Here is a 14,461-nt window from a genome sequence, read left to right on the forward strand (position 1 = left end):
GCAGACCTGCTTCCTGGCAGCCCTCGTACAGTCCCGGGGTAGGCATTAAAAGTGATGGGGCAGAACATGGAAAGTTCTTAAATCAGTTAATTTTCACAAAAAAATGCAGCAGCCCTAAATTGTGTGATGTTAGCACAAGATGACGTTTTCTCCCCCTTACATTTTGTTCTATACTCACTACCTAATCTATATCTGCTCCTTCTTACTCCTTTGCAAGGCATAAGCTTTGCTGAAATAAATAGTGGAAAATGTGAAGAGTAAAAAGAAAAAAAAAAGAAAGAAAAAGAAAAAAGAGTCTAAAGGCTTAAATATACTGATTTTGGTTGCTGTCATTCATATGAGCCTCAAAATAGGTTCAATCCATTCCAGAATGCACTAAGCTTGTGGGGTTTATTATCCCAAACAATACAAAAATCAGACTCTCGAGACATTTCTTAAACACAAAAGGTAAATTGCGTATTCCTGTATTTGGAAACCTTTACACCATCGCACACAAATATTATGTATGCAGCCCATGAAATCCATGGAGAGAGTCTTGTAGTTCGAGGAAGTGTTTTGGTCTGATGAATAAAAAAATGTGCAGTGTCTTTAATCTCTGCACCGACACTCGCTCAGTGCTGAAGCCCCTCGAGGCAGCTGCGTGTATCACAAAGATTAGACTTTCATTTTGACAAAAGGCTGCCTACCGTTTGGCAATAACTGAGCAACGTGATGTACTGGTAATCCTGGTCTCTGCTCTTTTGATGAGAACTGCTACGTTCCTTTCACCGACTGACAATGCAACATGTGTCTCACTGTCTCATTAAGATTGTGTCCCAAAAGAGGGCTGAAAAATCGCAGGGTAATTTCATACCAAAGCTTACCTGCTGCCTTTTTGCTGAAGCTTACGGAACACCTACAAGCAGGCACTTTTGGTTGTGTTTTAAAACATACGGCCAGCTATTCATATTTCTTTTCTTTTTTAAAGCGTGACTTCTGCATCCTCTAGTTTGAAAAGCAACAACAAAACCCCAAAGCATCAAATTAAGAAAGCTGAGCACTCGCCTGCAATTATTAACACACTTCTTGTCTGAAGAGGGTGTCCAAAGGGTGACAATCTCTTGTGATGGACAGGATACAACGAAAATAGGAGCTCTGGATATTTAACCAGGGACCTCGCTGGCAGTGGCAATCTCCCCCATTTGCAGAAGGGACTCTTTTTGTGAAGTGAGAATGAGACTGTGCTTAGTTGCACAAATTGAAAAATAATCATCGTAATGAAGCCTCAGAGCCAGCCCCGTTCCTTGGCCCATTCCATCACCTCTGGGATTACACAACCACGCTTACTTCTGCAAGTGTGTGAATTTTCTTCTTCCTTTCTGACTTTCCCTAAGTGAAGCCAAAATGAAATATAATTCCTTTTGCCACATGAAGGATTGGATCTTTGCCAATCTGAGCAATTTGATCAATTATATGTTGAGCGCAAATCACACCCGGCATGTGGCAGGATGAAAGAGAGCCACTCGCAAACCCACCTGATGTAAAGACCATGGGTGAAGCCAAGATCATTCTGCAACGATGCTCAGTGATTTATCAAAGATTAAAAGAGAAAACACACAAGCTCACCATACATCAGCTTATTTGACTCAAGAAGAGTTCTAACCTAAGCACCTCAGTCACTCAGGTATGGTGTAATAAGCAGGTAGGAAGAGAAAAGGAGTTCATGCCGTACAAAAAAAAGGGGATAGAAAGCGAGGAATTTTGCTTCTAGGTGCTAATATAGCTTGGTATGACATGCCAGCACAGTAGCTCAGCAGCTGACAAGTAGAATCGAAATCTAGTATTACAAATCCACAAAGAGATACAGCCCCTGCTAGCATGATCAGCACTGTGATCACAGTTTAAAGAAGTTTAAGGGTTAAAAGAAAAGAAAAAGAAAGAGGAAAGAAAAGATATCCAAAAGAAAGGCAAAAGTATGGACAAATTGGGTAGCACCCAGTTGCGCCAGTATTTTCTTTGTTTTTTGTTGGAGGACACATTTACACGTCCAAAAAAAGCCTCATTCACAACCCTCTCTCCAACCCAGTAGATGACACTACTCTCTTTTTACAGGCTTCTGTCAAGCGCAGTGCCTATGGTCACACAGTCAGCAGAATCCCTTCACATCCTCAGTCCAAAGTAGCTATCAAGGTTTGGGTTGGCTGGGTTTTTTGCTTTTTTTTTTTTTTTTTTTTTTTTTTTAAATAAGACAGCATAGACTGCTTTTAATAGATAAGTGAAAGAGTAGGAATTTGTAATAAGGAAGCTTGCACAGACAAAATTCTGTTCCCAGTAACAGGAGTACTCCCATTTAAATAGAGCAAGAGCAACCACCTAGGCTCCTGGTAGCGCTCTCAAATATATGTATGTGCACTAAGCCTGAAGACTTCGCACACAAGGTTGTTGCACTGTCTGTAAAAAGACACTGATACTAGTGGGAACATGTAGACATGTTCTGAGAAAGATTAATATAAATATAAAGCTCATGTCTGTAACTCACAGGAGCTTACACGTACCCCTTACTCGCTAGCCCTGACAACATCCCTGCCCATAAATGCTCGAGTCCCAGTTCCACCAATGGAGGAGGCTGGATGGGTTTTGAGTATCAGCTTGAAGAGGAATTTTGCAGTGGAAGTTATTACCAGCCGGTTTAAAATTTGTTTTCTCAACCGCACCACCACTATGCGCAGCAGCCTGCCCCGATAACGCACCTGGTTCGCAGTGGTTGCTTTCCAGAACTCAGAAAGACTTCAGTTACATCCTTTAGTCCTTAAACAGCCATTAGGGTCATTTAGTAGCCAAGTGTATTGAGCAGCTAAGTATTTGAGAAATAAGTAATTAAAAAAAAAGCAATTAAAAGGGTTCATTAAATCCAGGAAGCACTGTGGAGAGAGTTACTCCCCAGTTGTTAGTATTAGCTAGTTGCATACAGAACAAATTTTTTCTCTGCTGATTTCAGATTTGACCAAACTCAATAATAAAGGTCAAACACTGGAGTTACTCCGCGCTGGCTGATATCAGGTGCTTTCCAGCACATAAGGTGACTGACACGTTTCAGCACTCTCTGTGGCAAGTCCTGTTCAGCATCTAAGCACCTCCCCACCCCCCCTCCTACTGGGCATTTTACTGAATGAACATTGTGTTCTGGGACGCAATTTATTTAAAAACATTTATTTTAGGCAAAATTAAACAGACATTTGAGATTACATAGAAATACAGTTTCCAACCGGATCACATAACCTTTTCATTAAAAATGCACTGTTTGTGTTGAAGTATTTTTGTATGGATTGCACAGGTACATAAGATTTAACCATGCCATCTGCAGTCAGCTATCATAAAAATCAGTAACGAAAAAGGCTTCTTAAAATGTGCAAATATTATCTTAGTGTTACCATTGATAATAAATGACCACTAAATAGATGCTTATTATGTAAAGCTTTTTAAAGTACAATAAAAATACAAATTCTATTTGTTAAAAAAGGCCATTGCTATGGCTACTAAACATCCTCATTATACAAATTCCAAAATACTATATGACAAACAAAATTATAAAGACTTTTCTTTATGAAACATATACTATTCTATTTGTTAGTGAGTTCATATATTTTTAATATATATATTTATACATAATACTCTATATGAATGTTGAACACAATAAAAGAGAGGAAGACTAATGTAATGTGGGACATTAAGGCCCCCATTCAGCAAGGTACCTGAGCATATGTCAAACTCAGCAAAGGAAAATCCCATTCGTTTTAGTGGACTTCAAAGGTATATGCAGAAGTACTTTGTTGAACAAGGCATAAAGACAGACATGTGATGAGAAATCTGCAAAATGCATTTTTGGTGTAAACTGTAACCGTTAAGGACAAAACCATAACTATCACAAAAAAACCTCTCATGAAAAGGAAACATTAAAAAAAAAAAAAAAATCTGAAATTTTGGTTTTTTCCACATCTGTACGTTTTGAGGGGAAAATATTAGAATTTTTAAAGTTTTTGGATTTAACTAATGTGGAGTTTGGGCTTCAAAACACTAATAATAATTGTCTGACATAGGTTTAAAATGATACTTTATTGCTTATGCTAAAGATTAATGAAGAGTATGCATAGACAGGTCAGCGTTCAACTCACTAGCAGCTGAAAATTTTGGTGCGGTTATTTCTGTAACATGAACCACCAGTGGGTGTGAAGGACTTACTAACTTACACTGAATTCTTGCAGCAAGCTTCAAAATTATATTAAGACATATAACATACATTAAAGCAGACAGGGAAAAATATCCTCAACCGAGCCTGACTGTGAACACTCAGGTGTTGAAAGTAACTTACAGAATTGAGCCCAGTAAATGAAGCGCCTGCTTATACACAAAATTATCCAAATTCCTAAGTAAATGCAAGACCATAATCTTCTTTTTAAGTTTATGGTTATCATGTAATGAATTCCAAATTACATACGTTACAGTTCAGCTACAAAATATCAAAACAAGGGCAGTTACTTTGTCCATTCTGCAATTTAGCCATTCTTCTATGCTCATTAAACACTAATAAGCATACTAACAATTTGTTAGTTTCTAAAACACGAATTAAGGACCTAAAAGTCTTCTGGATTTTATAAACTAATAATGACTTATATACAGCATAGTAACCATACACAGTAATAGAAATCAATTACGCGGCATCCAGATTTACCTTTTAAGCACATATTAATGGTTAGTATTTTCTGCTTTTTCACTGCCATTTGAACTTTTTGTACTAGATATTAATCAATTTACTGCTTGAATATTAAATAATGGCTTAAAAGCATAATTTCAAAATGCTGCCAGGTAAAGTATTATGTAAAAACATGCTTGCACATCTGCAAACAGAGAGAGGTATGTAGGAGCTTTCTGAAGAACTTCGCCAGGCTAATAGTCATAAAGCATAGTAAACTCGGGCCAAAACGTGAGTGAAAGAAACGCAACAGTGTAATTTAATTCATATTTCATAAACAAATACAACTTTTTTACATTTGTACAGGGAAAGACTGGAACTAAGTTGGATTTTTACAGAAGCAAACCTCACACGAGTTTACATGTTGAAAAAAGCAGGTTTTGGCATGTGGGCACTATCTGTGAATATGTGTTCAGAATTAAAAAAAAGACAACCCAAACCATCGTGCAGGAATATCACATTTAGTTTCTTGGCATCAGCACCTGCTGTCTAGTGGGTCAAGACAAAATACTGTGCCTTCAAGGGTTAATCCCATTTTGAACCCCTCCTGCAATGAAACAAGACATAGTTAATAAAAAGGAAAGTGATTTCTGGAAGATTAAGCTCTCTTTCTAAAAACATCTAAATTTGAGCTTATCTTTAAGCAGATAAACCATAAGGATACTTCAGAGTGAATTCACAGACATTTACATTATTTGGTCAGCCCGTTTTCAGTAAGTCTCAGCGGTTAACTGATAAAAGGATGTATGTCATACAACAAAATAAATACAGTATGTCTATAAAATGAAGAAAATATTATAGAACAAAAGTATTGAATGTTTACATACATAGGCTGATAGAAAAGCAAATGAGCTTGACTTGGGCCATGTTGTTCCAGAGCAAAATCCGATGTGATTTATAAGCAGGAAAGATCAGGGCTATATGAGCAACGAGCTTATTATACTTACACTTTAAACATTCAGGGAAGCCACAGACACCGTTACTAATACCAGGTTTCTCCTACACTCAGTAATCCCTTATCTTAGAAGTAGTCCAACTAAAAGTATAGCACTCGACCACGTCAGAGGTTTGTTGTGAATCACTCCCCGTGCAGTTACATTGCCAGGCGTATGCTGTCCAGCCTACTGCCATCTGAGCTTCACTAAGGCGGCAAATAAAATCGTCCTTGCTCTATTGCAAATGAACAAACCGTACATTTCAAAGGCATGGGACTCAGTGCAATAAAATATAATGGTCTTTAGAAAATGCAGAGAATTTCTTTAAAAGCTTGGACCAAAATACCTTCCCTCCCCTGCCCTTAGTTTTATTAGTAGAAACACAAAAACAGCTGTAAACTAGATGCTACCACCACCCCCCTCTACTGAAAAGAAATTCCTTCTACAAATGCCTTTGGTTTACAAAATGCACTTAGCTTGCGCCAGCTCTAAAATAACGACAGAACTTCTAATCCAGGGGAAGTGCCCTTGTTTTCATTTCTCTTTTCGCTTTATAAGAAGCTGAATAATTGTGGTTTGACCTTCAAGAGCAAAGTCACCTTTGAGTCAAGAAAATTTCAGTCTGTTAGGTGGAAGTACTGTAAAACTCTAAGCAATTGGAAGCAATGGCTCTAAATAGAAATGCCATGAGAACACCAGCTCTGGTGGCAGCTGTCACAACGCTCGGCTCAGCCCTGTCTCAACATACAGCTCACATAGAGAAAGCTGATTGTACACTATGAGATCAATAAGATGCACCTTCATGAAACAACATCTTGTGAACAAGTCTTTTTGCAAACCGATCTGTATTGGGATTAGGCATAACCAGCCTTTTCTCATAGCGCACAGCAGTACGAAGAGCATATCTTTTGGTTTTGAAAGATAAACCCAAAGCCCAACCAATTTCAAACAAATTTAAACCATAGGCTAGAATTTCAAATGCATATAATATTTAATGACCCACCAGCTACAGCCATCAGAAGAGCAAGGCTGAGAAACAGAATACTTTCTGGCAAGAGTTACCAAATGATCTGATATTTTCCAAGTTAAATTTATTTTTTTCTAAAGGCAGATCCATCCTTTGAGACACTGAGCCGACAGCCGTACTGAGGTGTAAGTCTTCTCCAGCTGCGCCACCCAGTTTGCCCAACCTGGGTGACGTGGTGCTGTCAGAGCTCATTGGTGTATTTGACTTTTTTTTTTTCCCCTGCACTCCGTATTTTTCCAAAGGCCAACAGGAAGAGCCCTCAATGCAAAAGATATTTCAAGCAAATAGTATCTGAGGTTTCCAAGTCAAACACATCCTTATATAAAGGGACAATTGTTCGTTTACCCGAAGGATACTATTAATTGATGTAACTGCAGTCAAAAGAACTATGCTTACACAGAAGGGAAATTCAGAGAATTAGCCCTACAGTCCATCCGTTAAATTGTAAACCCCACAGTTAGTGTGTCTGAAATGCTAATCTTTTGAAGTATTTAAAGGCTGCTTCCAGTTCTGAGGTTTAGAAGCACAAGGGATAGTTTGTGCTTCAACCTGAGGATGCCTGATACAGCTGCAACAGTAAACCAGCTGCAGCGCCTGGTTTAAGAAGGACGGCCAGCTTCATTCTCAGCAATCCAGAGCGACCTGCACCGAACACTCATCCCACTCATGTCCTGCATGCTCTTATTTTTTTCTAAACATTTAAGCACTGCTTATTGGTGTCTTACGTATCTGCACTTCCAGTGCCCCTTTTCTGGCTAGCTAAGAGCAAATCAGATTATGCGTTTTGGAAGTGCACATATCTCACTGCTGTTGATTATGTGGGGGGGTTTAGTTTTTTTCTTTTTTTTCCATACAAAGTGATAATTTGTCACTTATCACTTACCTTGTGTTTGTTATGACTTACTTTAAACTATTTCTACTTTGTTAAAGAACAGTGGTCTCCTTGACCTTTTCCTTCTGCAACTTCACTTCAGACCACTTTCCCCTCCATTTACTCCTCCTCCTCTGTTAAGCTGTGATATTTTCACATATTTGCAATGTGATCAACATTAATCCATTCAGAGATTGCTGTGCTACATGTATCATAAATACTTTAAAAGCCTGTTCACTTTATTACCGTAACAAACTTTTGTCTGTTCTAAAAGAAAACAGTGATGTGGTTGTCAGGTGTTGTTACCTATCGCATACTTGAGCTGATAAGGAATAAAACCTACTCCTAGGAGTGGTAGGAACTGCAGTGTTAACACATGCATACTTAAAAATGGCTCATGCTCATAGCTTTCTATGACAGGAACATGATATTTCAATCTTCACCTGTTCAATCACACAAACCCCACTATTATCAAGTGTCAGATACTACAGTTAGTAGTAAGCTTAAACTTCCATGCCAACCACAGCATCAAAAGAGCAGAACAACATAAAGAGAACATCAAGGCAATCTAGGAAGCCATCTGGGCATTTCTCAGACTTTAAAAGAATATAAAATCCAGATTTTTTTCTTCATGAACATTTAAGTGGAGGCCAAGTGTGTAGGAGTATAAACTAAAGAAAACTGTAATGTCTCAACCAATATTCCCATTCAATTAAATGCAGCCCTCAAAAGGTGGTGGGGGGAAAAAATTCAGAACGCCCTCGTCCAGCAGACTCTCTTTGGCAAAGTGACTGCAACCAAATTTCCAAAGATCAGAAAAGCATGAACATCAGATCTCCCACAGCCACCTCCATTCTCCACCCCTCAAGTTTCACAAACTCCAAATTCTTAAATAACTTCTGGAATCTCCAAAACTACGCTTTGGCAAATATATAATTAAAAATAATTCCCATCAGCTGTAGTCAAGCAAGCCATAGGAAGACAAGGTTTTAAGAAAAGTTTCTCCTTTACATCCCGACGCAGTTGTACTGTGATTAATGCACATAGCAGAGTAAGTATCCTATGCTGTCATCATAGCAATGCAGACCACTTGGAGCTTTATGTGCACATTCAGGAATACAGTTGATATACAAACCTGAACTGCATATGTCTCTCAAGTCTTACAGCTCCTATTTGAAGCTGCAGTATGATTCTTAAGAGTATTTATCATACAGCATATACCTACTTTTGACTCTCTATTCCAAAACCAAGCATTTGCAGCTGTAATAATAATGAAGTCAGTTGGAATGATGGAGCAGATTATAAATCATGATTTGCTTTTATATCTTTTTCTAATAAGCTTAATTAATGTGTTATGCAGAATACTTTTTTTTTAATGACATATAGTCAGCACTTGGCATACATTGCATACTATATATATGAAAAGTGCATCATTAATTTTAATACACAGCATTTAAAATATTTTGCTCTGTGGAATTTAGACGTTTCAGCTTTGAATAATGTGTTCTTAGCATCGCACATTGCCTGTTCATTAAAAACCATGTGCGCTATGGCTTCCTGTGCTCTAAAGCTTCAGGAAACGGTAACTCCTCAGGTGGTTGGAAAATCTCTCAAACCTGCTGATTTTCAGGGAATGCAGAAAAAAGCCATCCCCTGGTAATGGACAGCAGTGGGAACAGAAGGGGCTATGAAGTATGCATCTATATGGTGTTTTGCTTCTGTGTTCATATCCCCATGATGACAGCATGACTTTTTCACCTTCAAGGTCATTAAAATTGAACAACTTAGTAATTCAGAAAAACAGTGGTATTGCACTAAAGGATATGACTGGTCTCTTAAGATATCAGCAAAGATTGTTTCCAGTAGAAAAAGTAAGCCCAAGACAACTCCCACTTTTTTTGTGTCTACGATAATAATACGTGAGCTACACTGGTTAAAAACAGTAAACAGAAAAAGACAAATTAGTTTAATTTTATCAGGAGATAAATTTGCACAAGTCAACCCGACAGCTCTGAGGTTATCTCACTGATCACAGTGACTTCACTCAATGAGTGTAAGCCAGCACAAACCCAACGATAAATTTACACATCCCTGAGCAGATAGTTTAGCGGGCTGAGCATAACTTCTTTCAGATGGAAGGATGTCAAACCTACTGGTTGCTTCAGGGCATGCAGGGAGAACGGCTCGCAGCTCCTGGAAGCTTTGTGTTATTAACTACCTTGAGATTTTAATAAATTATAGCAGCTGTTGCTGGTATGATTCATGATCCAGGGAAACTTCCCCTCACTGCAAGATTTCTGAGAAAATAGACAAGATCCATTTTATTAATGCCTGGATACAGTCAAAATAGAGAAGATGAAAATATGTTTCAGCGTAAGGGTGGGGGGAAACAGGAGGTTGGACAGCCATCAGAGAGAGGCCTAAGCTATAAAAGTCACATCTCGGCACATGTGTGAGTTTTGAGCTCTCCAAAAACGTCAGCAGAGATTGGACTGAGAAATTGAATAGAAAGTGCTTAAGAGTGAAATCTGGATCCTTGTTAAAGTTCAAACATAAGAGTGTTTATAGATGGGTTTGTGAACAACTTACCTTTCTCTGTTTAATGGTCACATATTTACTGAAACTCAGGCTGCACTTTCATAACCTGAAGACAACGGATTCCTTCATTTGTATCCAGATAGAAGCCTGCCTTTTTCTTTCATCTTTCTCAGCATTACATTTCCAAAAGTACGTCACATTTCTGTGATTTTACCTTTTGCAGCCTCCATTTCACTTTCCTTCCTAAAGGCTGCGTATCTAACAACTGCTGACTCCTAGCCCAGCTAGGCCCTGCTCGTTGCAAGTTTTTAAATAATTATTTCCAAATACAAACGCATTCACAAATGTGATTGTACTAACTTAAAAATCTACGCGTCAAAAGTTTTGCTTAAACCATTTCACTAATGACAAGCCAATAATGAAAACTGGAGATTTCACTAGGACACATGGAAAACAAACAGCAATAAAAAAGCTTAGTATCAGCAGCTAAGGCAGAGTAAAAAAACCTAAAATCCGCTGTGCCTACCTTAAAAATTGTAGGCCCTGAAAAATTAAAATGGCCCTGACTTACAGAGTTGTACATATAAAATATGAATTGTAAAATCTATATATGTGCACACATATACATAAAAAAAAAAAAAACCACCAGACATGAACAGATGCACACTTCAACTTTTAATGCTTTAAATACAGTTAGGAAAATATGATATACCAACCATCGCTGACGCTAGACACCCAGGAAAGCACAAGAAGATAAAAAAAAAAGGTATTAGGAAAGACGTTTCAAACTGTATTTTGCACCAACCAGCTAGTAAAATCACTGCACATAGCTTTTGCTTTTTTCTTTTTTTCCCCACACCGTCAGCTTTACATTTGTTCTGAGTGTGATTGTACACGAACAAGTTTTGTGCCTACATAAAGACCCACTAACTAACTTTCCGTGGAAACGCCAGGGTACGCTCAGACTGACATGCTAAACTCTCTAATTGTGCGAGTAGTTTACAAAGTGTTACAAAAAGTTGGAAAAAAACAAACCCTGGATGCGCAGGGGGGAATACCCGACCACAGCAACATTCTTTGCAGCAGGACACAGTAACGCATGAAGGGTTACGGGGTTTGTTACCGATAATTTGGCTGCCGCCTTACGTCAAGAGAGTACGAACAATGATATGGGCTTTTCATTTTTACGACTTCAAAAATCTTTGCTAAAGATTTCTACTGCTCCTTCTACTGATGTTTATGACATGATAGCACTTGCAGCCTTATATGCTAACAATGCACAATTTTGTCAAAACATTACCTGTAATAAGAACTCCTAGTGTGTGGCATTTAGGTATTTTCACAGGCTTCTTCCTAGTAGCCCCTGATGCCACATTAATTTTTTTTCCTAAAATAGGCTACAGACAGTGGAAACATTGATATGTATCAATGTGAGGTGCTAAAAGACTTGCTAATAATGTTATAGCATTTGTAAAACACAAGCATTTTTCCCAGAATTGTAAAGAAGCAGTTTTGGCTTTTAGCTGCTATCTGAAACTATATGGGCCAGAGCACAGGTAACCCAAAATCTAAATTTCTCACTTCACTGTGAGTGGAGTTTGCCACTGACACCATCCTAAACTGACACAGAAAAGAAAATTTCACAATGAACATTAAATTTACTTAAGAAAATTAAATGGTATTTAAAACTTATTTCAGCCATTTTGAAATATTTCTGCTGCTCCCCAGGCAGAAGAGGGGGGTGGAAGGAGCCCGAGAGCTAGCGTCTCGGACTTTGTGGGCTCCTGAGATTCATGAGGGCTGGAAGCCCTGGGAAGACTTTCTGCTGAGGAGCCAGGATCCTAGAAATTCAAGTTCCCAGTATTTTCAGCCTCCTGTTTTGCTGGCAGGCTGCTGAAAAAAACCCAGATAAGGAAGCTGGCAAGCAACTAGCATTTCAGAAAGTCTGACTGAAGAGAGCGTTTTCTTCCAAAACTTGAAGGCTTTCTCCTAGAACTGCTTCAAAATTGGGTCAATAACTGAACAGATACTGTTGAGTGTTTCAGAATCAACAAACGTTTTCTGATAAAAACACATCAGTGCAGAATTCTTGAACCAATTCTCACTAGTCTAATTGCCCCAGAGTGCCACAGCCACGGCCGGTTGGTTTTAAAGGCAGCGGACAATTGCCATGGCCCCTTTGGCATGGTCTTTGCCTCTGCCAGTGCTATGAAGAAACCAGACTGATGGCACAGAGGGGAAGATGGGGGTATACTGGGATGGTGGTGATTGCTGGAAGTGAAGAGTAACCAGATCAGTGTATCTGCCAGGGCTCCCACCTCAGCTCTCTGCTTAGCTCGCTCAGTCCCTTCCCAGGCAGGAGTAGCAGCACCCCTTTTGGTTACGCTGCTGAGAAACCCTAAGGTAGCCCAGGTGGCCCCTATTAATACCACGCGTAAGGATCTGCAGGCAAATTCAAACTCCAACTCAAAGACTGTGAGAGATACTTACAAAAAGGAATAGTCAGAAACGTGTTTCTTTCTATGTATTTGCTTGTGCAGTCTGGAATACATTTTCCGAATACTGTAAAAGTGTATTTCACGAACAGTCATACAGCCATTGAAAACTGCTTAATTGATAACTCAGTATTTACCTGCATCTCATCTAGCTTGGACTGAATGTCTGGAGGGAAATCTCCTGCTCCACAGCTAAAAGGGTCAAAAGGTTCTGCTCCAAAAAGGTCTCTCTCTGGAACAACAAAAAAGTGAGTCACTGAGAGCAAAGGTATGGGCTATGACATTAGCGCTTTGAGAAAGGCAGCTTACATCTCCTTACAAGCTGAGTAATAGCACCTCTAGATATGCAACTGATTAACCACAACTTTTAACATCCAAATTTGAAAGCCAGGTCTTGGTTAGTTTTATAAAGTTTAATACTCAAATATCTTTTCCAAGAACACCATTAACTTCTGTTTAAGCCTCTCTTCAGTTTGCACTAATGCCTGCGCCTTCTAGAGGAACTTTAGGGATCCGACGAGAAGATGATGCAACGTGTAGAGGGCATCTCCTACTGAAGAGCGCTCCAGAATCCACATGTACAAGTAGTTTCATAAATGAGTAGGGAACACCCGGACATCAGTTGTCAAATTTCTTCTCAACAGTATATTCAGAAAGATATTTTTGCCAACAAATGAGCCGTCATGTTCCCTGTCTGCCACTCCTCACCATTAGGATAAGGACATCTTCACATGGACAAGCAACTACTCTTACCCATGGAAGACAAGGCCTTCGTTTGACAGGGTTCCTCAATGCACAGCTGGTAGTAACTAAAACTAATTGTCAGGGGTTTAAAATCTCGTATATGATCAACTCAAAAAAGAAAGAATGAAAAAAGCATTGGACCATGAAAGGTCACTTATCCTAAAATTCCACTAAATCTGTGTCCATAAATAGGACGATTGCAAATTGATCTCTATGAATGCCACAGTTTCTCACTTTTTCTTAACCGCAGTATGCTTTCTAATGGTCAGGGGTTCTTTTCCTTCGTTTCTTTTTTGTTCGGATAAGAAACACCTCCAAAACTTTTATTTTCCTTATTAGAACAGTGTAATGCTAGCTCTTCACATCTGACAGAGGAAATCTTATGGGTTGGGTTTTTTTAGGTTGGTGGTTTTTTTTTTTCTCTCCTACTCGACAATGGAAATTTTTTTCCCCCTCTCCATGTAACACTGCCATCTATATAGATTTTTTCTATCTCACATTGTGTTGAACTAACGCAGTAAGAAAATCATTGTGCTAACCCAACCCCACCACACTGACAGCAAAATTTACAGAATCAAGTTAATACAGTCTTTTCATTGGTGGAGGGAAAATTAAAACTATATCCGACCTCCTAACTTTCATGGTTGTTCAGCAAGAAAACCTGGTAAGCATACTACCTACCTTAAAACAACGTTAGTTTAGGAGCATGAGAGTAAAAGGGGCCATTAGTAACTTTGAAATGACTAGCTAGATTGCTGGTTAAGCACAAAATTTTACACTTAACATCCACGATACGGAAGCTGACAGCTGACTACCTGACACAAAATCTCTGTTGCAGTGTTATGATGTCTTCTTCATTTTGGCATCCTTGGAGCCACAATTTTAGACCTGTACTTGTCTAGGCTCTTCAGCTTTTATTGTGCAGGTCAGTCGTCGTGGGTTTTGACCCCACAATTAAGTGTTATCAGGCTGCACAACAGGCATTTTAAACAATTAGCAGCTACCAGCATTCACTCCCATAATAAAAGTACAGAACCAAGCAGGAACTTGATTAATTACATATTGCAAAAAGTGTGACTAAACAGCTACAGACTGTCACATGGGACCAGGAGATGGCCCACA

At 38.9% G+C, this 14,461-nt stretch overlaps 1 protein-coding gene across 3 annotated transcripts in view; it reads right to left on the bottom strand.

Annotated features, from left to right (window-relative positions):
* Positions 1 to 3,173: 3,173 nt before the first annotated feature.
* The window catches only part of GULP1 (GULP PTB domain containing engulfment adaptor 1), a 162,913-nt gene continuing 151,625 nt past the window's right edge, over positions 3,174 to 14,461 (bottom strand). For 2 of the 3 annotated variants that reach the window (XM_055812800.1, XM_055812798.1), the window contains 2 exons: positions 12,733 to 12,827; positions 3,174 to 5,276 (listed from right to left, as the gene is read on the bottom strand). In XM_055812800.1, the coding sequence (XP_055668775.1) occupies positions 5,205 to 5,276; positions 12,733 to 12,827 (167 nt within the window). In that variant the 3' untranslated portion in view covers positions 3,174 to 5,204. Of the gene's footprint in view, positions 5,277 to 12,721; positions 12,828 to 14,461 lie in introns of all 3 variants that reach the window. The other variant, XM_055812799.1, reaches the window with a different exon arrangement.

Source organism: Falco peregrinus, chromosome 8 (assembly GCF_023634155.1).
Source record: "Falco peregrinus isolate bFalPer1 chromosome 8, bFalPer1.pri, whole genome shotgun sequence".
Classification (NCBI taxonomy): Eukaryota; Metazoa; Chordata; class Aves; order Falconiformes; family Falconidae; genus Falco; species Falco peregrinus.